General features: G+C 39.9%; 1 protein-coding gene and 3 long non-coding RNA genes across 8 annotated transcripts; 3 read left to right on the forward strand and 1 right to left on the reverse strand.

Annotated features, from left to right (window-relative positions):
• Window positions 1-2,347: 2,347 nt before the first annotated feature.
• LOC143474296 (uncharacterized) lies at window positions 2,348-9,049 on the forward strand. 3 transcript variants are annotated; one of them, XR_013120726.1, is made up of 4 exons: window positions 2,348-2,500; window positions 2,591-2,668; window positions 2,800-2,907; window positions 8,881-9,049. It is a non-coding gene; the product is annotated as an uncharacterized LOC143474296 (long non-coding RNA). The 3 variants fall into 3 exon arrangements; XR_013120725.1 differs by lacking the exon at window positions 8,881-9,049 and adding an exon at window positions 3,048-3,216; XR_013120727.1 differs by lacking the exon at window positions 8,881-9,049 and adding an exon at window positions 3,106-3,216.
• Window positions 5,268-6,118, forward strand: LOC143474297 (uncharacterized). Of its 2 annotated transcripts, none has more exons than XR_013120729.1 (4): window positions 5,268-5,417; window positions 5,505-5,582; window positions 5,704-5,811; window positions 6,008-6,118. It is a non-coding gene; the product is annotated as an uncharacterized LOC143474297 (long non-coding RNA). The 2 variants fall into 2 exon arrangements; XR_013120728.1 differs by having other exon boundaries at window positions 5,269-5,417; window positions 5,950-6,118.
• A 2,352-nt stretch (window positions 9,050-11,401) lies between the features above and the next one.
• On the forward strand, window positions 11,402-12,260 carry LOC143473669 (uncharacterized). 2 transcript variants are annotated; one of them, XR_013120602.1, is made up of 4 exons: window positions 11,402-11,557; window positions 11,645-11,722; window positions 11,846-11,953; window positions 12,150-12,260. It is a non-coding gene; the product is annotated as an uncharacterized LOC143473669 (long non-coding RNA). The 2 variants fall into 2 exon arrangements; XR_013120601.1 differs by having other exon boundaries at window positions 11,403-11,557; window positions 12,092-12,260.
• A 1,337-nt stretch (window positions 12,261-13,597) lies between these two features.
• Window positions 13,598-24,701, reverse strand: prtfdc1a (phosphoribosyl transferase domain containing 1a). The gene is made up of 9 exons (XM_076971231.1): window positions 24,554-24,701; window positions 24,284-24,390; window positions 23,598-23,781; window positions 22,560-22,625; window positions 19,574-19,591; window positions 18,768-18,850; window positions 18,506-18,555; window positions 17,641-17,717; window positions 13,598-16,802 (listed from the first exon to the last, which is right to left on the reverse strand). The coding sequence occupies exons 1-9, from the start codon at window positions 24,599-24,601 to the stop codon at window positions 16,755-16,757; spliced, it is 681 nt and encodes a 226-aa protein (XP_076827346.1). The 5' UTR covers window positions 24,602-24,701; the 3' UTR covers window positions 13,598-16,754.
• Between the last annotated feature and the right edge of the window lie 6 nt (window positions 24,702-24,707).

Below are 24,707 nucleotides of genomic sequence, written 5' to 3' on the forward strand. Positions count from 1 at the left end.
GGTGAACCAGATGCCTGAACCACCTCAACTGGCTCCTCTCTACAAGACGGAGCAGCGACTCTACTCCGAGTCTCTCCCGGATGACCGTACTCCTCACCTTATCTCTAAGGGAGACCCAAACACCCAGCAGAGGAAACTCATTTCAGCTGCTTGTATTCGCAGTCTCATTCTTTGTCTCATTGTATTCATGATCTCATACTAGCCAAAGCTTACAGTATGACCATAGGTGAGACTTGGAATGTAGACCATTAAAAACCCTTCACCACAACTGTGGTTCACAACAGCGTTCGCGACACTGCAGAGGCTGCACCGATCTGCCTGTCACCCACCTGTTTTCTGCTCACTGTCCTCACCCGAGCGTCTCTTTTCACCTGTCCCTCATCCCCTTGTCTGTGTTTGTATTCAAGTCCAGTTTTCTGTTCAGCCTTTGTTGCATCATTAGTCTTCCACACTAAGTGTTGCGGTATTTATCTTATAGTCATCATAGTCAGAGTCATAATCTTAAGGTCTTGTTGTCCTGTTCTGCTTTCCCTATTTGTCTTGTTCTTCCATTTTCTGTTTTTGGATCTTGCCTATACCCTTTATTGGTTATTTTGAAGATGCTTTGTTTAAATTTCCTCTGCCTTTGATGTCTGCATTTGGGTGGTCACTTTGAAAACCTGACATTATGTGTGTGTGTGTGATAAAATGAAAAATATGTGGCAAAAACCAAATGAATGTTTGTCCCCACTCACTACTAGTTTTAAGTAACTACTTAAAACTAGTTATTATTGGATTATGTTACTTTATTTTATATCACATTTGGATGAAGGGGTAATTTTGACCCATGTGTGTAAATTCAATGTACTATTATAGAAACTATTTTTGTTCAATAAGTATTAAAGTACAAATGAAAATAATTATCAGCAGTGATCAAAAACAAGATATTTAATGAATATTTGGAATATTCAATCATAAAAGGAATAGATTCAAAAGACAGGAACACAGAAAAACCCTACCAGCATTATATGACACTGGATATGAATGTGGGTCATTTTTGACCCATGTTGTGCGTTAGAGGGGGTATGCATATGTTGCGCATCAAAGGGATATACAATACATATAGCTGTAGATGTTTGTTTAATGGTAAAATGATAGTGGACATTTGATGATGGATGGATGTAGCAACAAAGGATGCTTTATGTAATTATGCATCCTCAATGGGATTAAACCTCCTGCCCTCTTACATATTTGGTGTGCACAATACAAATGGCCTACTCTAGTTTTTTATACTCTAAGTCTCACCCCCTTCCTGGAGCAAGAACTTCTGGGATTTGGAGAACAGACTTCTGGGATTCTGAATTCCAAATTCTTCTGGAGTTTTTTTTACACCAAGAGACCCTCATTGCTGACATGGCCCATCAGAACAATGCAATCACAGTGCGTGAAATACAGCAGAAAATCATTGAAGACCATGTCAACTGTGACTGCATAAACAATATCAGCCCTTCCACCACTGATCGTGTCCTAAAACGCAACAGAATGCAAATGAAGCAACTGTACCTTTGACCGCAATGACTCTGTACAACTCTATGTGGGGTGAATGCACTGTACACATGTTGCAATGTATTTCTTTGTATGTATATATATATATATATATATATATATATATATATATATATATATATATAATTTTTCCAGCTTCAAGATCTGATCATCGTGTTTTCCTTTTTAGGTGTTGTGTGTAATGACTGTTCATTGCTGTTTTTATTTTGATTGACACAAGGCCTGATTTTACAACATTGTTTCATTTTGAGCACTGCTTGAACTGTTTTGAGGCAATAGTTTGGTTCTGCAGGAAGAGTCAAAGGTTTTGTGAATTTAGTGTGTGAACTGGGTTTTGTGTTTACAGTTTGGAGAAATAGATGCATGGTTTCAGGAAATGTGTCTTGGCAATTGAGAAAAACTGTAAACGGTTCAGAAGTTTAAAAACCAATACCTTTCTGAAATGTTTGCCAGAAACCTTATGAAAGCTAAACCACCATGTAGTGGCAGAGTACTCTGTGCTATTAAATGAGAAACTTTAGTAATGTGACATTTTCGTATTACAAAATTAACAGCTCTGAAACTCAGCTACGCTAACTGCTGAACTAAAATAACAGGATTTCTATCAAATACTAAGAGTGACTGTTGAGCGGGAAACAGTCGGGATGTAGCAGTATTATTGAATTACTCGAACGAATAACTATAGCTGAACCTTTCCTGTGATTTCCGGGACATTGTGTAACAAGTCAAGACAAAATGCCCAGATTAGCGGATTGTCACACGTAATTAGTCATCACTAATTGCTGTTAATGAAGTCCAGGTGAAACAGGCGCCTAGTCCCGAGTTGATTTGCATTATTTAAAGCCCAGTCCAAGCGTCAAAATAGTATACGGTTGTATTGTTTTTGGGTAAGATAGTATAATGGGTGCTCAAAGACTTCTCGGTGTCAGTGTTCTGATTGCTATCCTTTGTCTCGGTGAGTTTCGCTTTGTTTGTAGTTATTTTGTATCTCATTTGAAGATGTGTTGGACGTTCTCAGTCTAACGAACTTCTGACGATGTCGTAGCTCTTGCATCTCCACGTGAGCGTCGACAGCCAAGTGAAGCAGGCCTGCTATTACCGCGAGTGATCAGAGCTGAACAAGGTTTGTGTGTACATGACGTTTTAGGCCAAGACGATGTTTTTCATTTTGGGGATTTGTGTGTATGCGTGGTCCTTGTGTCCATGGTTGGATCTAGTTCTCCATATTGTGGCTGAAGTGTGGTATCTGTCCAGGTGTTCTTGGAGAACCCATCAACGATGTGAAGCTGCTAATCCATGATATGGATTTTGGTTCAGGCTTGGAGGAGACACTTAAGGAGAAGGAAAGTACGAGCTAGAAGGGTAAGTAACCACTGGAGTGATCCAATTGGTACTGGAGAACCTGTGTAGTTCAGGCTTCTTCTTTCCTCTAGTAGTGTGGCAGCCCCTTTTTTGGTTTCCCTTTGAATTTAAATGGCTCACGAGTAACCTTCTGGTTTTAGGGTCTGAATATAAAGGATGCAGTTCTTGCTGTGCCATCAACTTTCCCTAATCTTCCAGCTCCCATCTTCGGCACCTCTCGAACTGGCCTGGGTCCATGCAAGAGTTAATGAGCCTAAGCAATGTCACATCTGCCCAGGAAATGGTTTCTGAATAAATGGTTTTGAGGAACTGCTGGTCACTGTCCTTTCTCCAACATTTGGTGTTGTGCTGGTCTAAACCCATGTTACAATCCATCTATATCCCACCCACTCCTGTGAAATTTCTTGCTTGATCTAAAGAATAGCCTCTGGCAGTTGTAGAGAAAATGGTGTACAGCGTTCTTAACTAATGACAGATGTCGGACTATATGGATCTGAAGTAGTGTCTTTCTGTGGAAGATTTCATTACTGTGCTGCATCAATTTATGAAAAATTTAATCAACCTGAAGTTGGGGAATTTTGTAGAAGATTTCACTGGGGGTTGGAAGGTCTAATGCAGAGAAGGAAGGAATACCCACGATTTTGTTCAAACGCGATTCCACCCCTACACTTTTGTCAAATTTTAAAGCTGATTTCCCAGCACACCCCCAATTTTGAAAAGGTTTCTACACCCCTGCAGGTATGTACAAGTGCACATGACGTCCCAAAAGGTTCCATGGTATTCCATTAGTATAATTCAAAAGTTTAATTTAAAGCAGTTATGCCACTAACAAATGACTATATAGATGGGATTTGATGGATTGAATTTTTTTTTTTTAGAGCAGAAACGTTCTGATACGGTTCAAAATACACATGATATGAAGGATCATAAGCGGCTTCATAAAGCCTGAAATTCTTTTATTTATTTTTTTTTATTAATCCGTTTTCCTTCTAAATTGAACAGATACAAAGTTAACTTTGACATTTAACCTAGGTTTTCTGTGTCAACCAAGTGTATAATTTGGTGAATGTTGTTTAAACATGGGTGGACAAAATAATACAATTGATTTTTGGTATGCAGTATTCTCCAGATGCTAAAGACATGCACCTGGTAATTTCATAAAGTGAAAAACCAAAAAATAAAGATAAATTTGAAAACCTATCAAAACTGGTAAAGTTGGTTTCATGTTTGCATATACAGAATTATTTCTTTAACCATAAGGATGTATCAGCAACAGTGCCAAACTATGCATACTCATTTCTGAGATTACTTCTTTTGGAGTCATCTTTCAGACATGGATCAAAACCATCAGAGTTCATAGACAGGATTATAAATTTGTACAGGCCTCAGAGTTCTGTAGCCCAGCGCTGGGAGTACAGATTCACAACACACAGGTGTCAGGAAAGGGTTCCAAAGTTTAATGATAATATATGTAGTTAAATACAGAATGAAGATGTCAACCCAATTGGGTAAGAATAATAAAACATATGTATGATTTGTGTTCTCCTGATCAGGAGAGGAGGCACAGTAGACTGGAACTAGGGGAAGTGTAAAAGTACAGGGAGAGCGGTAGAGAGAGAGGTTCTAACTGAGGAGCAAACACACAGATAACGGAGTGAATTAAATGTCAGTGTTCTGACTGAGGATCACAGACAGTAAATCACAAATACCATTACACAAAGTGCATCCTACATAACAAATTACAACTTTTATATGGGTATTTCCATCTTGCACCAATTTGTGGTGGTCAGTTGTTCTTATTACAATAGCTTTTAAACTGTCCATCATAAGACCACCAACCAAGTTCTATTACACAAAGTACATCCTAAATAAAAACCTACAAATCTTATATGGATATTTCTACCTCTTATTTATTTGTGGTGGTGAGTGTTTGTCTAAGAATTTCAGAAGCTTTTAAACGATTCAGAAGTTTAAAATTCAAAACATTCCTGAATTTTTGCCAGAAAACTTATGAAAGCTAAACCACCATGTAGTGGCAGAGTACTATATGCTATTAAATGAGAAACTTTAGTGATGTAGCATTTTCCAAATTACACAATTAACAGCTCTGAAACTCAGCTACACTAACTGTTGAACTAAAATAACAGTCAGGATTTCTATCAAATACTAAGAATGACCGTTGAGTGGGAAACAGTCGGGATGCGACAGGATTATCGAATTACTCGAACGAATAACTATCGCTGAACCTTACCTGTGATTTCCGGGACATTGTGCAACGAGTCAAGACAAAACACGCAGATTAGCGGATTGTCACACGTAATTAGTCATCACTAATTGCTGTTAATGAAGTCCAGGTGAAACAGGCGCCGGGTCGCGAGTAGATCTGCATTATTTAAAGCCCAGTCCAAGCGTCAAAATAGTATACGGTTGTATTGTTTTTGGGTAAGATAGTATAATGGGTGTTCAAAGACTTCTCGTTGTCAGTGTTCTGATCGCTATCCTTTGTCTCGGTAAGTTTTGCTTTGTTTGTAGTTATTTTGTATTTCGTTTGAAGGTGTGTTGGACGTTCTCAGTTTAACAAACCTCTGATGTTGTAGCTCTTGCATCTCCTCGTGAGCGTCGACAGCCAAGTAAAGCAGGCCTGCTATTACCGCGAGTGATCAGAGCTGAACAAGGTTTGTGTGTACATGAAGTTTTAGGCCAAGACTATGTTCCTTTCATTTTGGGGTTGTGTATGCGTGGTCCATGGTTGGATCTAGTTCTCCATATTGTGGCTGAAGTGTGGTATCTGTCCAGGTGTTCTTGGAGAACCCATCAACGATGTGAAGCTGCTAATCCATGATATGGATTTTGGTTCAGGCTTGGAGGAGACACTTAATGAGAAGGAAAGTACAAGCTAGAAGGGTAAGTAACCACTGGAGTGCTCCAATTGGTACTGGAGAACCTGTGTAGTTCAGGCTTCTTTCCTCTAGTAGTGTGGCAGCCCCTTTTTTTGGTTTCCCTTTGAATTTAAATGGCTCACGAGTAACCTTCTGGTTTTAGGGTCTGAATATAAAGGATGCAGTTCTTGCTGTGCCGTCAACTTTCCCTAATCTTCCAGCTCCCATCTTCGGCACCTCTCGAACTGGCCTGGGTCCATGCAAGAGTTAATGGGCCTGAGCAATGTCACATCTGCCCAAGAAATGGTTTCTGAATAAATGGTTTTGAGGAACTGCTGGTCACTGTCCTTTCTCCAACATTTGGTGTTGTGCTGGTCTAAACCCATGTTACAATTCATCTATCTCCCACCCACTCCTGTGAAATTTCTTGCTTGAGCTAAAGAAAAGCCTCTGGCAGTTGTAGAGAAAATGGTGTACAGCATTCTTAACTAATGATGGCAGGCGTTGGACTATATGGTTCTGAAGTAGTGTCTTTCTGTGGAAGATTTCATTACTGTGCTGCATCAATTTATGAAAAATTTAATCAACCTGAAGTTGGGGAGTTTTGTAGAAGATTTCACTGGGGGTTGGAAGTTCTAATGCAGAGAAGGAAGGAATACCCACAATTTTGTTCAAATGTGATTCCACCCCTACACTTTTGTCAAATTTAAACGCTGATTTCCCAGCACACCCTCAAATTTGAAATGATTACTACACCCCTGCAGGTATATATAAGTGCACATGACGTCCCAAAAGGTTCCATGATATTCCATTAGTAAAATTCAGAAGTTTAATCTAAAACAATTATGCCACTAACAAATGACTATATAGATGGGGTTTATGATGGCTTGAATTTCCTTTTTTTTTTTAGAGCAGAAACGTTCTGATACAGATACGGTTAAAAATACACATGATATTCGGCTTCATAAAGCCTGAGATTCATTTTTTTTTTTTTTTTTTTTGAAAAAATAAATCTAGGGTTTCCTTCTAAATTGAACAGATACAAAGTTAACTGACATTTAACCTAGGTTTTCTGTGTCAACCAAGTGTATAATTTGGTGAATGTTGTTTAAATATGGGTGGACAAAATAATACAATTGATTTTTGGTATGCAGTATTCTCCAGATGCTAAAGACATGCACCTGGTAATTCCATAAAGTGAAAAACCAAAAAATAAAATTGAAAACCTATCAAAACTGTGGAAAAGTTGGTTTCATGTTTGCATATACAGAATTCTTTAATAACCATAAGGATGTATCAGCAACAGTGCCAAACTGCAGATTCTTATTTCTGAGTACGTCTTTGGAGTTATATTTCAGACATGGATCAAAACCATCAGAGTTCATAGGATTATAAATTCGTACAGCCCTCAGAGTTCTGTAGCCCAGCGCAGGGAGTACAGATTCACAACACACAGGTGTCAGGAAAGAGTTCCAAAGTTTAATGATACTATACGATGATACGATTTGATTATGTAGTTAAATACAGAGTGAAGATGTGTCAACCCAATTGGGTAAGAATAATAAAACATGTATGATTTGTGTTCTTATCAGGAGAGGAGGCACAGTAGACTGGAACTAGGGGAAGTGTAAAAGTACAGAAAGAGCGGTAGAGAGAGAGAGGTTCTAACTGAGGAGCAAACACACAGATAACGGAGTGAATTAAATGTCAGTGTTCTGACTGAGGGTCACAGACAGTAAATCACAAATATCATTACACAAAGTGCATCCTAAATAACAAATTACAACTTTTATATGGGTATTTCCATCTTGCACTAATTTGGGGTGGTCAGTTGTTGTCTTATTTTAATAGCTTTTAAACTGTCCATCATAAGACCAACAAACAAGTTCTATTACACAAAGTGCATCCTAAATAAAAACCTACAACTCTTATATGAGTATTTCTACCTCTTATTTATTTGTGGTGGTGAGTGTTTGTCTAAGAATTTCAGAAGCTTTTAAATGGTTCAGAAGTTTAAAATTCAAAACCTTCCTGAATTTTTTGCCAGAAAACTTATGAAAGCTAAACCACCATGTAGTGGCAGAGTACTCTATGCTATTAAATGAGAAACTTTAGTGATGTAGCATTTTCCAAATTACACAATTAACAGCTCTGAAACTCAGCTACGCTAACTTCGGAACTAAAATAACAGTCAAGATTTCTATCAAATACTAAGAGTGACCATTAAGCGGGAAACAGTTGGGATGTAGCAAGATTATTGAATTACTCGAACGAATAACTATCGCTGAACCTTTCCTGTGATTTCTGGGACATTGTGCAACGGACTCATGACACAATACGCAGATTAGCGGATTGTCACACGTAATTAGTCATCACTAATTGCTGTTAATGAAGTCCAGGTGAAACAGGCGTCTAGTCGCGAGTTGATTTGCATTATAAAGCCCAGTCCAAGCGTCAAAATAGTATACGGTCGTATTGTTTTTGGGTAAGATAGTATAATGGGTGCTCAAAGACTTCTCGGTGTCAGTGTTCTGATTGCTATCCTTTGTCTCGGTAAGTTTCGCTTTGTTTGTAGTTATTTTGTATCTTATTTGAAGGTGTGTTGACGTTCTCAGTCTAATGAACCTCTGACGATGTCGTAGCTCTTGCATCTCCACGTGAGCGTCGACAGCCAAGTGAAGCAGGCCTGCTATTACCGCGAGTGATCAGAGCTGAACAAGGTTTGTGTGTACATGACGTTTTAGGCCAAGACTATGTTTTTCATTTTGGGGATGTGTGTATGCGTGGTCCTTGTGTCCATGGTTGGATCTAGTTCTCCATATTGTGGCTGAAGTGTGGTATCTGTCCAGGTGTTCTTGGAGAACCCAACTATGTGGAGCTGCTAATCCATGATATGGGTTTTGGTTCAGGCTTAGAGGAGACACTTAATGAGAAGGAAAGTACAAGCTAGAAGGGTAAGTAACCACTGGAGTGATCCAATTGGTATTGGAGAACCTGTGTAGTTCAGGCTTCTTCTTTCCTCTAGTAGTGTGGCAGCCCCTTTTTTGGTTTCCCTTTGAATTTAAATGGCTCACGAGTAACCTTCTGGTTTCAGGGTCTGATTATAAAGGATGCAGTTCTTGCTGTGCCATCAACTTTCCCTAATCTTCCAGCTCCCATCTTCGGCACCTCTCGAACTGGCCTGGGTCCATGCAAGAGTTAATGAGCCTGAGCAATGTCACATCTGCCCAGGAAATGGTTTCTGAATAAATGGTTTTGAGGAACTGCTGGTCACTGTCCTTTCTCCAACATTTGGTGTTGTGCTGGTCTAAACCCATGTTACAATCCATCTATATCCCACCCACTCCTGTGAAATTTCTTGCTTGATCTAAAGAATAGCCTCTGGCAGTTGTAGAGAAAATGGTGTACAGTGTTCTTAACTAATGACAGATGTCGGACTATATGGATCTGAAGTAGTGTCTTTCTGTGGAAGATTTCATTACTGTGCTGCATCAATTTATGAAAAATTTAATCAACCTGAAGTTGGGGAATTTTGTAGAAGATTTCACTGGGGGTTGGAAGGTCTAATGCAGAGAAGGAAGGAATACCCACGATTTTGTTCAAACGCGATTCCACCCCTACACTTTTGTCAAATTTTAAAGCTGATTTCCCAGCACACCCCCAATTTTGAAAAGGTTTCTACACCCCTGCAGGTATGTACAAGTGCACATGACGTCCCAAAAGGTTCCATGGTATTCCATTAGTATAATTCAAAAGTTTAATCTAAAGCAGTTATGCAACTAACAAATGACTATATAGATGGGATTTGATGGATTGAATTTTTTTTTTTTTAGAGCAGAAACGTTCTGATAGATACGGTTCAAAATACACATGATATGAAGGATCATAAGCGGCTTCATAAAGCCTGAAATTCTTTTATTTATTTTTTTTTATTAATCCGTTTTCCTTCTAAATTGAACAGATACAAAGTTAACTTTGACATTTAACCTAGGTTTTCTGTGTCAACCAAGTGTATAATTTGGTGAATGTTGTTTAAACATGGGTGGACAAAATAATACAATTGATTTTTGGTATGCAGTATTCTCCAGATGCTAAAGACATGCACCTGGTAATTTCATAAAGTGAAAAACCAAAAAATAAAGATAAATTTGAAAACCTATCAAAACTGGTAAAGTTGGTTTCATGTTTGCATATACAGAATTATTTCTTTAACCATAAGGATGTATCAGCAACAGTGCCAAACTATGCATACTCATTTCTGAGATTACTTCTTTTGGAGTCATCTTTCAGACATGGATCAAAACCATCAGAGTTCATAGACAGGATTATAAATTTGTACAGGCCTCAGAGTTCTGTAGCCCAGCGCTGGGAGTACAGATTCACAACACACAGGTGTCAGGAAAGGGTTCCAAAGTTTAATGATAATATATGTAGTTAAATACAGAATGAAGATTTGTGTTCTCCTGATCAGGAGAGGAGGCACAGTAGACTGGAACTAGGGGAAGTGTAAAAGTACAGGGAGAGCGTTAGAGAGAGAGAGGTTCTAACTGAGGAGCAAACACACAGATAACGGAGTGAATTAAATGTCAGTGTTCTGACTGAGGATCACAGACAGTAAATCACAAATACCATTACACAAAGTGCATCCTACATAAATTACAACTTTTATATGGGTATTTCCATCTTGCACCAATTTGTGGTGGTCAGTTGTTGTCTTATTATTTCAATAGCTTTTAAACTGTCCATCATAAGACCACCAAACAAGTTCTATTACACAAAGTACATCCTAAATAAAAACCTACAAATCTTATATGGGTATTTCTACCTCTTATTTATTTGTGGTGGTGAGTGTTTGTCTAAGAATTTCAGAAGCTTTTAAACGATTCAGAAGTTTAAAATTCAAAACATTCCTGAATTTTTGCCAGAAAACTTATGAAAGCTAAACCACCATGTAGTGGCAGAGTACATTTACATTACATTTATGGCATTTACCAGACGCTCTTATCCAGAGCGACTTACAAAAGTGCTATGTAGTTGCTTGGAATCTCCAAGGTAGAATAGATAGTCCTGAACACAAGGTACTCTAAGCTGGAAAAAACCACTAGACGAAAGTCAAATGATACCTAACAATTATACCTGAATATACACATCCCCTGAGGAAAAAGACAGTAAACAATTCCTATAACCCAATTATGCACAATACCTGAGGAAAGAGACGATAAAGTACAATAGACAAAGCATAATTATGCAAAGTGCACTTGAAAGAGGTGGGTCTTCAGTCGGCGTCTGAAGACAGCAAGAGTACTCTATGCTATTAAATGAGAAACTTTAGTGATGTAGCATTTTCCAAATTACACAATTAACAGCTCTGAAACTCAGCTACACTAACTGTTGAACTAAAATAACAGTCAGGATTTCTATCAAATACTAAGAATGACCGTTGAGTGGGAAACAGTCGGGATGCAACAGGATTATCGAATTACTCGAACGAATAACTATCGCTGAACCTTACCTGTGATTTCCGGGACATTGTGCAACGAGTCAAGACAAAACACGCAGATTAGCGGATTGTCACACGTAATTAGTCATCACTAATTGCTGTTAATGAAGTCCAGGTGAAACAGGCGCCGGGTCGCGAGTTGATCTGCATTATTTAAAGCCCAGTCCAAGCGTCAAAATAGTATACGGTCGTATTGTTTTTAGGTAAGATAGTATAATGGGTGTTCAAAGACTTCTCGTTGTCAGTGTTCTGATCGCTATCCTTTGTCTCGGTAAGTTTTGCTTTGTTTGTAGTTATTTTGTATTTCTTTTGAAGGTGTGTTGGACGTTCTCAGTTTAACAAACCTCTGATGTTGTAGCTCTTGCATCTCCTCGTGAGCGTCGACAGCCAAGTGAAGCAGGCCTGCTATTAACGCGAGTGATCAGAGCTGAACAAGGTTTGTGTGTACATGACGTTTTAGGCCAAGACTATGTTCCTTTCATTTTGGGGTTGTGTGTATGCGTGATCCATGGTTGGATCTAGTTCTCCATATTGTGGCTGAAGTGTGGTATCTGTCCAGGTGTTCTTGGAGAACCCATCAACAATGTGAAGCTGCTAATCCATGATATGGATTTTGGTTCAGGCTTAGAGGAGACACTTAATGAGAAGGAAAGTACAAGCTAGAAGGGTAAGTAACCACTGGAGTGCTCCAATTGGTACAGAAGAACCTGTGTAGTTCAGGCTTCTTTCCTCTAGTAGTGTGGCAGCCCCTTTTTTTGGTTTTCCTTTGAATTTAAATGGCTCACGAATAACCTTCTTGATTCAGGGTCTGAATATAAAGGATGCAGTTCTTGCTGTGCCATCAACTTTCCCTAATCTTCCAGCTCCCATCTTCGGCACCTCTCGAACTGGCCTGGGTCCATGCAAGAGTTAATGGGCCTGAGCAACATCACATCTGCCCAAGAAATGGTTTCTGAATAAATGGTTTTGAGGAACTGCTGGTCACTGTCCTTTCTCCAACATTTGGTGTGCTGGTCTAAACCCATGTTACAATCCATCTATCTCCCACCCACTCCTGTGAAATTTCTTGCTTGAGCTAAAGAAAAGCCTCTGGCAATTGTAGAGAAAATGGTGTACAGCATTCTTAACTAATGATGGCAGGCGTCGGACTATATGGTTCTGAAGTAGTGTCTTTCTGTGGAAGATTTCATTACTGTGCTGCATCAATTTATGAAAAATTTAATCAACCTGAAGTTGGGGAATTTTGTAGAAGATTTCACTGGGGGTTGGAAGTTCTAATGCAGAGAAGGAAGGAATACCCACAATTTTGTTAAAACGCGAATCCACCCCTACACTTTTGTCAAATTTTAAACGCTGATTTCCCAGCACACCCCCAATTCTGAAAAGGTTACTACACCCCTGCAGGTATGTACAAGTGCACACAGGGCTGGTGCCACGGGGGGGTGAATGGGGGCGTTGCCCCCTCAGGTGAGGTGTCCCGCCCCCTCAATGTAAAAAATAAGACCCATTTATTTTACAACAATCGCTACATGGTGCCCCCTCGGCCGCTCGACAATCGTACACGCACCTACGCTCAACAACTTGCGTTCGCCCCCTCACTGTATATGTTCTGGTGCTGGCCCTGAGTGCACATGACGTCCCAAAAGGTTCCATGATATTCCATTAGTATAATTCAGAAGTTTATTCTAAAACAATTATGCCACTAACATGACTATATAGATGGGATTTATGATGGCTTGAATTTCCTTTTTTAGAGCAGAAACGTACTGATAGATACGGTTCAAAATACACATGATACGAAGGACCATATTCGGCTTCATAAAGCCTGAGATTTTTTTCTTTTTTTTGAAAAATAAATCTAGGTTTTCCTTCTAAATTGAACACATACAAAGTTAACTTTTTGACATTTAACCCAGGTTTTCTGTCAACCAAGTGTATAATTTGGTGAATGGTGTGTTTTAAATATGGGTGGACAAAAGAACACTTGATTTTTGGTATGCAGTATTCTCCAGATGTTAAGACATGCACCTGGTAATTAATTCCATAAAGTGAAAAACCAAAAATTAAATTGAAAACCTATCAAAACTGTGGAAAAGTTGGTTTCATGTTTGCATATACAGAATTCTTTAATAACCATAAGGATGTATCAGCAACAGTGCCAAACTATGCAGATTCTTATTTCTGAGTACGTCTTTGGAGTTATATTTCAGACATGGATCAAAACCATCAGAGTTCATAGGATTATAAATTCGTACAGCCCTCAGAGTTCTGTAGCCCAGCGCAGGGAGTACAGATTCACAACACACAGGTGTCAGGAAAGAGTTCCAAAGTTTAATGATACTATATATGTAGTTAAATACAGAATGAAGATGTGTCAACCCAATTGGGTAAGAATAATAAAACATATGTATGATTTGTGTTCTCCTTATCAGGAGAGGAGGCACAGTAGACTGGAACTAGCGAAAGTGTAAAAGTACAGGGAGAGCGGTAGAGAGAGGTTCTAACTGAGGAGCAAACACACAGATAACGGAGTGAATTAAATGTCAGTGTTCTGACTGAGGGTCACAGACAGTAAATCACAAATACCATTACACAAAGTGCATCCTAAATAACAAATTACAACTTTTATATGGGTATTTCCATCTTGCACTAATTTGGGGTGGTCAGTTGTCTTATTTCAATAGCTTTTAAACTGTCCATCATAAGACCAACAAACAAGTTCTATTACACAAAGTGCATCCTAAATAAAAACCTACAACTCTTATATGAGTATTTCTACCTCTTATTTATTTGTGGTGGTGAGTGTTTGTCTAAGAATTTCAGAAGCTTTTAAACGGTTCAGAAGTTTAAAATTCAAAACATTCCTGAATTTTTTGCCAGAAAACTTATGAAAGCTAAACCACCATGTAGTGGCAGAGTACTCTATGCTATTAAATGAGAAACTTTAGTGATGTAGCATTTTCCAAATTACACAATTAACAGCTCTGAAACTCAGCTACGCTAACTTCTGAACTAAAATAACAGTCAAGATTTCTATCAAATGCTAAGAGTGACCGTTAAGTGGGAAACAGTCGGTATGTAGCAGGATTATTGAATTACTCGAACGAATAACTATCGCTGAACCTTTCCTGTGATTTCTGGGACATTGTGCAACGGACTCATGACACAATACGCAGATTAGCGGATTGTCACACGTAATTAGTCATCACTAATTGCTGTTAATGAAGTCCAGGTGAAACAGGCGCCTAGTCGCGAGTTGATTTGCATTATAAAGCCCAGTCCAAGCGTCAAAATAGTATACGGTCGTATTGTTTTTGGGTAAGATAGTATAATGGGTGCTCAAAGACTTCTCGGTGTCAGTGTTCTGATTGCTATCCTTTGTCTCGGTAAGTTTCGCTTTGTTTGTGGTTATTTTGTATCTCATTTGAAGGTGTGTTGGACGTTCTCAGTCTAACGAACCTCTGATGATGTCGTAGCTCTTGCATCTCCGCGTGAGCGTCGACAGCCAAGTGAAGCAGGCCTGCTATTACCGCGAGTGATCAGAGCTGAACAAGGTTTGTGTACATGACGTTTTAGGCCAAGACGATGTTTTTCATTTTGGGGATTTGTGTGTATGCGTGGTCCTTGTGTCCATGGTTGGATCTAGTTCTCCATATTGTGGCTGAAGTGTGGTATCTGTCCAGGTGTTCTTGGAGAACCCATCAACGATGTGAAGCTGCTAATCCATGATATGGATTTTGGTTCAGGCTTGGAGGAGACACTTAATGAGAAGGAAAGTACGAGCTAGAAGGGTAAGTAACCACTGGAGTGATCCAATTGGTACTGGAGAACCTGTGTAGTTCAGGCTTCTTCTTTCCTCTAGTAGTGTGGCAGCCCCTTTTTTGGTTTCCCTTTGAATTTAAATGGCTCACGAGTAACCTTCTGGTTTTAGGGTCTGAATATAAAGGATGCAGTTCTTGCTGTGCCATCAACTTTCCCTAATCTTCCAGCTCCCATCTTCGGCACCTCTCGAACTGGCCTGGGTCCATGCAAGAGTTAATGGGCCTGAGCAATGTCACATCTGCCCAGAAAATGGCTTCTGAATAAATTATTTTAAGGAACTGCTTTTCTGTGTGCTTCTTGGCCCAGTGTAGTTGTAGTTCGTGTGACTAACAGGCTGTTTTAAGAAGACTGGTTAATGTTTACTAATCTTGTCTGTCATTGTCATTATAGCATATAATGGCTACGTTTTGGTTGGAGTGTCCTTCACACACTAGCAGTACTGCCTCCAATAGGTTTATTATATATGTGAATGCATGGCTCCTGTTGGGATGGTTCAGGCTGCATTATAGTTGAGGTCTCAATTTGGTGTCCTCTCTGAGGTGACATTTAAAGCGCAGGAGTGATGGGTGTTCAAGCGTTCAATGGTCATGCCATGCTTACTCTTCACTGCTCACATACTCCAATCTGAAAGGCTCTGTTGGGTTGCTTGTGTCCTGAAGCCTGTGACCCCACTGTGGTGTTTGGTTAGCGTGGCACCTCTGTTCTAGCTAAGCTTGGTGGTAGGCAGGCAAGAAGCATTGTTGGATTGCACCACCACACAAAGGGAAAGGGCTGGATGTCCAGTGAGGAGGGTCAGCTTCACAACGGAGGCTTTTGTGGGCCGGGATGTGCATGCTTTGGACTTTGTGACCATATGAGCTGTTCACATGCAATATAATTTTTTGGGCATACTAAAGGAACGGGAGAAAAGAGAGCAGCTATGTAAATCAGAAATCTATAGTGGGAACATTTTTAAACTTTTTTAATTTTTTTTGGCAGTAATTCTGCAGACCGTGTCAAAGCCAGTATAAGCATTACTTGTACTTGTGACAAAGGTGTAGTTTATAAACTGTGACGGCAATACAGAGAGCTGTTGATACAATATGCTTCAAGTCCTCACAGCTGAGCCACATCTCACAGCGTTTTGGGTGGTTTTGTAAATCTAATGTCACTGTCCATTTAAAGCATTAAAATGGCCATTAAGTTGTATCACTAGTTCCTTCTGTATCGGTTCTTGGTTCAACAGTCATTATAATCAAAACAAACACTAGCATAAAGATCATCTTAAATGAGAGTGCACCAGATAATACTCTACCATGTGTAGATCTTGTATTAATTTGGGGAAACTAGTAGTGGTGAATCAGCTATGCAAAACACTTTGGTTAAGCTCTGTTTATGGCCAATACATGACGCTCTTATTAAAAATACTACTTATCCAATAGAATACACACACAAATGCTTTCTGCAGAGCACATTAACATGAAGGACATTAAGGTACAAGTTGATATGACACAATTGAAGGAAACGGGTGTAAAGTCTTTGTATGCTGCGCCAAGTTCCCAAAGTTTTGCTGCACACAGTGGACACATGCAGGTTCAGAGGCGCCTTCAGAAACGTCCACTAGCCTACAGAAAATGAGAATTTGAACATTCGAGCATGTCGCCTCTTCACACCTTATACTTCAGCTTTCCCAGCTCGCTGATCACACAGATATGCTGAGAGAGACAGAGACAAGGCAAGAGAGACGGAGGGAACAAGGTACACAGTCTGAAATCACAATCATGTTTGTACAGAGAAACAACCCATCATGCATTGGGAATAAGACTCGTATATTTTATTCCGCAATCTGTGTTAAGTTTCATCTCGGCAACTAAGTAAATAATAGTTTAGAAGCCGTGAGCTGCCTACTTTCATTACATTTATGTTGTATGCTTTTGTATTCTCAAAGGTTATTTAAATTGCTATGCTCAGAACCTGCATATAAAATAATGTAGAACGGAACCATCGGAGCCTCAGACCTGTTACTGACTCTCATTCAGAGGTCTGACTGGGAGTGTGAGACCAGTGGCAAACACCAAAGAAGCACCTTCATTCAAAATGACAGAGCCTGAAAATACTCTGATTAAGGGCTTTGTTGGTGTCAGAGGTATGAAAGTTTAGATTGAGAAAATATAAGTCCATCTGTGTGTGTCCCCTATCCTCTTATGTATTGCTCAGAAATTCTGCTGGCTTGAGCTAATTAGCATAAGTTAATGGTTGGAACCAATGCTGGGAAGGACTTTTATTTCCTGAATCTGAACTATTCACCTCTCTAGGCCTCTACAGCTGCACCTGCCCAGTAAATCATGTAATGTAATTGCATGTCTCCCTCATCTGTGTGAAACTACGAGTGCTTACCAGCCAGAGTATGCAAGCCAGTAATTTACATTTTGAAACTGTCATGCCAAGACAAGTGCTGGAAGATTCATTTGCCTATGTAAAACTTGGCAGTCTCAGGGGGTTTCCATTGTAAAACACCACTCTGAACATGTCTTCACTCTTTAAAGATCTTACACTGAGGTCTCGGAAGTATTCGTTGTAGTCCAGTGCGTAACCCACAACAAAGCGATTCGGAATAACGAAACCCACATCTGCAGAGACAGAAATGGATCGGCTGAGCTGCAAATAAAGGTTTGGTTTGTACTCGTACAAAACTAGTATTACTACATCTAATATTTAGGACATTTAATACAACACAACAACATGAGCAACACAGTGGCTTGGTGGTTAGCTCATTTGCCTCTCAGCACTGGGGCCTTGGGTTCAAGTCCCTATCTGAGTGGAGTTTCCATGTTCTCCCCGTGTCTGTGTGGGTTTCATCTGGGGTCTCTGGTTTCATGGACATGGAGGTTAGGTAAATTGGCCCTCCCTGATTCCCTGACAAATTCTCTCTGAGTGTGTCTGTGTCTCTCTGTTCAATAAAAGCAGTTGTCTGAGTGTCTGTGCATGAATGTGTGTGTTTGTATGTCGTGGATGGTGCTCTGTTCTCTCTCCCCTTCCTGCACCCCATTCTGTCCCCCAGGGGGCTGAGAGTACGCTGTGCGGAATTGGCTGCTGCTTCTCGTCGGTGTGTGATTGGTAGTGTAAGACTTGTACCTGTGTTAAAATTGTAAAGCGACCTTGGATATCTTGAAAGGCGCTATATAAATTGAACATTCATTCAGCAACATGGCAACAAAAACAGTCTTATTTCCTTTCAACTTTTTTATAAACATTGAGAACATGACCTGTGCTGGTGTAAAGTGTATGTTGCTCATGGCTGTCCTGCTGGCGTGCGCGCGCGCGCGTGTGTGTGTGCGCGCGTGTGTGTGTGTGTGTGTGTGTGTGTGTGTTAGTGCAGGGGAGTGGCGGCAAGGGGGTGGGACCAGGGGCTACTCACAGTCTGGGAGGGTGGCACTACTGCTGTTTGGCCCTCTCTTCACCAACAGGCTACACACACACACACACACACACAGCAGCACGTCAGTCCTGCTCCACGTTCACACCCCACATCAGAGACATCAACCTCAACCAGAACAGAAATACTTCAAACTGGTAACAACCGTTAGGAGAAGCAAAGTGAGCAGTTTAGTGTGATGTCCAGACGTGAGCGTGACACGGGACAGGTGAGTTGAGATGCTGATTCACGAGCCCAATCTCACCCTGCTACTTTAATGCTCTCAGGCTGGAAGGTCATCACATGCTGCAGCAAGGCCTTCATAGTCTTCCCTGTGTCCACTATGGCCTGAGGACAAAGGTCATGGTGCAGGATGACATCACTCACAAGCACACTGCCCACAACATCTCTGCTCCAAAATAAGTGCTCTTTTAAAGAGAGATGATAAAATCCCACATTCTGTGTTGTATGTAACTTAATCACTTATTTGGTAAAATCTGACCTTTCTGAAACAGAGTTAAATGGATCAATAAACTGGTGATGCCAGGTTTACAGAGATCTACAATATAAACTACACACCAGGAACTGCAAAAGTGTTCAGTGTTCTAAAGACATTTAAATTAAAAGAAAGCTTCCATAATCAAATGCCAGTCAACAATGATAACATCTGCAGTGCTACTAGTCAAATTCTGAGAGCTGAGAAACTCAGTGTAAAGAAGAAGTTTTGCATGGGTGACTTCAGAGTGAAAAACAACACATCTGAAATGTGATCGGGAGGGAAAATACCTTCTCTTCCATTCAGAACTAATGCCAAACAGACACTGTGTGTGTGTGTGTGTGTGTGTGTGTGTGTGTGTGTGTGTGTGTGTGTGTGTGTGTGTGTGTGTGTGTGTGTGTGTGTGTGTGAGGGATTTTTATAATAATGCATGAGAAAGCAAAAACACAAAAATCATGAAGGCAGCAACATTCAAATGGTTTATGGCAGCACACAAATTTAAGAGTGTGCTCCCCCTTCACTGCCATTTTTTCTTTAAAAAGTTTTCAGAGAAATAAAAGGCAGTTTTTACTTACCTCAACAATCAAGACATTCTGTTTTGCATAAGAGAAAAAAAAACGAAATTAGTTTGTGTTTGTAGGAAAATCCATAAATGTGTTTAAAACAGGGGAATTCTGTTAAACAGCTGTGACTTCCACATTCCAAAATCCATGAATGGAAACTAAAAGGAGTCAAACTGTGTAAGTAAACCTCACATGATTATTTTGCAGTACTTTCAAATATGTCTCCACGCCAACTCCCCAGCCACTCACATGATTGGTGATTGTTAATGAGAGGAGTTTACTGAGACTGACCCTGCTGGAGAATACATCATAGCAGGCTATTGCAATGTGATAGCATATATGATCTGAAATCCTGCTACTGCAGACTGATGTGTAAGAATGTAAAACAGATGAAGACTGATCTTTTAAGGCATATCATGAACATTGGAAATACTGCTGTGGTCATCCCAGGGCTGATTCTGAGTTCCCTACCAGAGCAGTTCTGTGGTTCAGTGCAGGGTTTAAGAGGATCCCTTCATTCTTTTCTGTATTCTATTAATAGGCTTAAGTGAAAACTTGCAAATGAGTTCTACCCTTTCCATCCATACATTGTGGTGCATGAATGACCACAATCATAATAAACTATGGAGATTTCATCACGTCCAGTCATTTGCAGTGATTTACTCAAATGACTTTGCCAACTATGACATTCTGGATGAACCAAACATGAATAAAAGCTCACAGAACAGTCTGGAATAGATGGACACAAAGAGCTGTAGGCATGACACTGTTTAAACAGGGCAAACCAGAGACTCCTACTCCATTAAACTCACCACTAATGTGTCTTGCACCTGTATTTTGAGACTTTACTTGCTGAATTTTGATTGGTGTAAAACTGTGTAGGTGGTGAAGAGTGAAGAGTAACAAACCAACTGACCAATATGATTGTGTGTAGTGATTCCCCAGCTGGCTCCCCAAAACTGCCCATGTAAACACACTTTACACATGTTACTCCCCAGGCACTCAAAGTGATCAACTCTCATTTAGTGATTTTCTGCCCAGATGACTCTTTCAGTATAATAAATACCATAAGCCCATGCTTTATGAAATCGTCCTTGCTCTGGCCTTCATGTCCAGGTGACAGTATGGCTTGGTGAACTTGGTGAACTTGGCCCAGCACAAAACCAGCTCAGCCCTCTAGTAGCTCTGGGACTGTGAGATCACAATTATCTCTGTCCTCACCACCACATGAGCACATGAGATTCACAGGACAGCTGTACCATCAGAGAAGACTCGCCCAACAAATGGATGGAAATACTGCTGCAACAAACCTTCCTCAGCCATTTCGATTATGCAAGGCAAGTGTAAACATGAGGAGAGAGCTGCGTCTGTCTAAACGGGAAGTGGTGTAACATTGAAAGCACAGCACTGCTGGCTTTAGGTACTTTCAGGGTGAAGTCCATGACATTTCTCAACCTCCTGCTCATGTGGTCAGTAATGCACATAGTTAGCTAAGAGGAATTTTGCTCCTTCAGACACTTTCTGTCTGGGAGGGACAGTCTGAGCTCTCTTATGTGGGTATGTGTGAATGCTTGTATGTTTGTGTGTGTGTGTGTGTGTGTGGTTTCAAAATGTGACTGTGAATCATTTGATCTAAAAATAAATGAATAAAATAGTCAGCAAGGGCGACCCAGACGTGCCTTGAATTCTACCACAATACAACACCACAATCATGCCATGAGGGGGCAGAATTTCTCCACTAGCATTTACATATGTTTCTTTGTATTTATACTGTAAAGCACTTTGAGTTACATGTATGTATGAAAGGTGCTATACAAATAAAGATTATTATTATTATTATTACTATTATTATTATTACATTTAAAGCATTTAGCAAACACTTATCCAGAGTGACTTACAAAGTGGTTTGCATCTGTTCACAGAATGCATCCTAGATAGTAGCATAGATAGGTCAGAATTCAAGACACCCTGTAGCCAGAGTACTACTAAACTACAGGAAAGTTTAGTAGATATATTTGTACACACATATACTGCTACTGTACTGCAGTGTCATGCAAAGACATTCCCTAGACCACTCACTCATCTATATGATCTCTTCATGATTCTAATACACTCACACATACACACACACATACACATCTCTCTCTCTCTCTCTCTCTCTCTCTCTCTCACTCTCAAAGACACACATAAACATTCACACACTCATAAAACCATGAAATTCATCAACACAGTAAGGGATGGTTCAGTATGACTGAGGACTAAACCCAGCTAACAACGTGGCCCTTATGGCAGCCATGCTGGGGTTGTGGAGGAAAGTCACATGACAGAGAAAGACTTTTTCTTTTTGGGAATACAGTACTCTACAAACACACAGTACTCTACAAACACACAGTACTTCACACACACAGTACTCTACAAACACACAGTACTTCACACACACAGTACTCTACAAACACACAGTACTCCAAACTCATATGGGGTCCTACATTGCTTCTACACACAGTGTAAGACTGACATCACACACAGATCTCAAAAAGCAACAGAAGGTCATAAACAGTTTAAAATCACACATCAGGGTATCACAGTCCAGTTCTTATAAAATCTCTCTGGGATGGAGCAATTCTCTGAATTTGCAGTGAGGGAAAGAAAAAAGAAATTAAGGCTCAAACGCACTCAAAATTCCACAGGAACTAAGTCTAAAGCAACAACAGATCCAAAACTGAATCCAATGAAATTCAGAACAGAAGGTTTCATTACATTTCACAATCTTGTTACATCTTGATACACCGAGTCTGTATTGCCTTGACCATTTACCAATGTTAAAAAAAATCAATAAAGTCCAACTTCAAAAAATACTTCCCATACGGATAGTAGGATGCCAGTAGTCATTGATAAAAACATTACTAACATATTTTGTGTGATGGTACTCCTTTAACTTTACTTTAGGTGACATGATTAAGGAATGTGTGTGTTACAGAGAAAGATCTGGTGTTTCTACCTTTCCTCTCAGCACTGACAGATCCTCTGGCCCAGTGATGTTCAGCACTTCAGTGGACTGGTCATTCTGGGTTCATGACAGAGGTAATGTGAGACAAAGGGAAACACACAGAGACAGACTGAAAGCCCCAGAGTTTGTGGGCTCTGTTAAAATTCATACTCTTCTGTGGTTGTAGTACTGAACAAGCTGATCAGACGTTTCTGAAGCCCCAGGGTTATGGCTCTAGACTGAACACTGCTCTGGGAAGTGGACAGACTTCCTGTTCTGTGGAGCCTATGAGAGGACTCGGACTTTCTTTGTGTCATTAGAAATCCAAGATAGTTTTCAAAGGCATATACACTGACCAGCTAAAAATCACAGGCCTAGGAATGATTAGAGTGGTTAGATTAGATGATTAGATTAGATTAGAGTTAAGAGTAAAACAAAAATGTGGTTTTAGGGGGAAATGTCACCAGATATCATTGCTCTTCCTACTGCACATCACTGTATACTGTATATGTACTGTATGTAAAGGGTAGTCTTCAATTATGCTGATGTTTTCTGCTTTTCCATGACTGGTTAGTTTGTGCAATGTATAACAGCGAGGATTCCCACGTGACGACGGTCCTTTTTCTTCAAGGCTAAAATGTAACATTAGCGACATCTTCTGGATGAAATTAAATAAACAGTGGAATGAGAAGATCATGATATGTAATTATCAAATACCTGCTACTTTTTTCATCACCTATTTTAAAGTACACAAGTAAACGCCTGCAATTGCCGCACATGGTCAAACAAGATACAACAAAACATTTAAAAGCATGTGCTTACTTATTTAGGTTTATGGTGAACTGTAGTGGCTAGAGTTTAGAGTTCTGTCTTGACCAGAGGATATGGGGAGTTATCAGGTTATATTCAGGTTATATCTTATATGATCTTTATTATGAAATCATTATTTCAGAGCTCACCCTCTTTGTGCTTTAGGTACTTTAGATAACTTCTGTTGAGAAACTCATATTATTTTGCACATTTATTTTTAACAACAGATGCCAATCATACCAGGTAGCTCTTTAGGCGGATGAACTCCACCCTGGTAGTGAGGGCGCGGTTGGTGCTTCTGCTCTGAGCTTTAATAGAGTCAACCAGGTCAGCACAGAATTTGTAGCCTCCTTTCAGAACGCATAGTACCATCAGCGTGTGATGACCTAAATCTTCCAGGATGTCTCTGGCTAGGGACTCTATCCTATTAAAAACAGGCAAACAGACAAATTTGTGTTTACACCAATAACTGAACAACTGAAAATGTGCGTGTGGTTTGGGGAGGGGGGGGGGGGTGGTTGTGGTAACCATAGTGTCACATGAAAGTCCTTTGCGCAATAATGACCAGATTGGTAATGGAATGTCGACAAAGAGAATGAATGAAGGAATTAAGGAATGAACAATTGAATGAGTAAACGAAAGAACAACAATTATTATTATTATAAGCAAAAATGATCGGAAGAATAATTAGATCATTTATTATTGTTAGCAATTATCCACAAAAATATTCAGACACCTATTTGTAAATTTATGATTTATGATTATCTTTAAACCTATTATTGATGCTCGTATTAGGGCTGTGATTTATTGCAGGTTAACAAATCGAACATTATTAAAACTATAATAAATGGTGTTAGTATCAAACCGCAGAATCGCATATGAACCTGACAGCGGGAAGGTGGTCAGTGAGCAGGTGTTCTGTTTACCTGTCCATTATGACTCCGTTTGGAATGTACACGCACTCGATGTCACCATGGTAATGCTCCGGGTAGTTGAACAGCTCCAAATCGTAGCCTGTCCAGTCATCCTGAATCTGAAGTCCATGTAAATGCATAAACCTTGGGTGAATGAGTAAACTTTGCAGTGAATGTTACTTTTACAAAACTCTCAAAATGGAAAGTTTTTCCCCCCGCAGGCTACATTAACAATATTATGTAAAACGGTTTCTAATAAGGATTCGAAAGCTGTTTATTTACCACGATACTTTTCTGTTTTCGCCCGGTCCCATCCAGTCTGTCAGCCATTTCCACACTTAAAGCGGACAAATGAGAGACATCTCTGAACCTTCAACAGGAGCAGAACCAGGACGGGAGACGAGTGCGCAATCCCGCCCCCTTCCACAATTTCCCA

This window comes from Brachyhypopomus gauderio, chromosome 13, assembly GCF_052324685.1.
Source record: "Brachyhypopomus gauderio isolate BG-103 chromosome 13, BGAUD_0.2, whole genome shotgun sequence".
Taxonomy (NCBI): Eukaryota; Metazoa; Chordata; class Actinopteri; order Gymnotiformes; family Hypopomidae; genus Brachyhypopomus; species Brachyhypopomus gauderio.

What these genes read in the sequence shown, in the direction of transcription:
- prtfdc1a (XM_076971231.1), bottom strand. Translation starts at nt 24,601, where the DNA reads ATGGCTGACAGACTGGATGGGACCGGGCGAAAACAGAAAAGTATCGTG. An exon ending in TCCGCCTAAAGAGCTACCTG is followed by an intron (nt 22,626 to 23,597) that starts GTATGATTGGCA and finishes TCATGAACCCAG; the next exon opens with AATGACCAGTCCACTGAAGT. An exon ending in GAGAGCATTAAAGTAGCAGG is followed by an intron (nt 18,556 to 18,767) that starts GTGAGATTGGGC and finishes GTGTGTGTGTAG; the next exon opens with CCTGTTGGTGAAGAGAGGGC.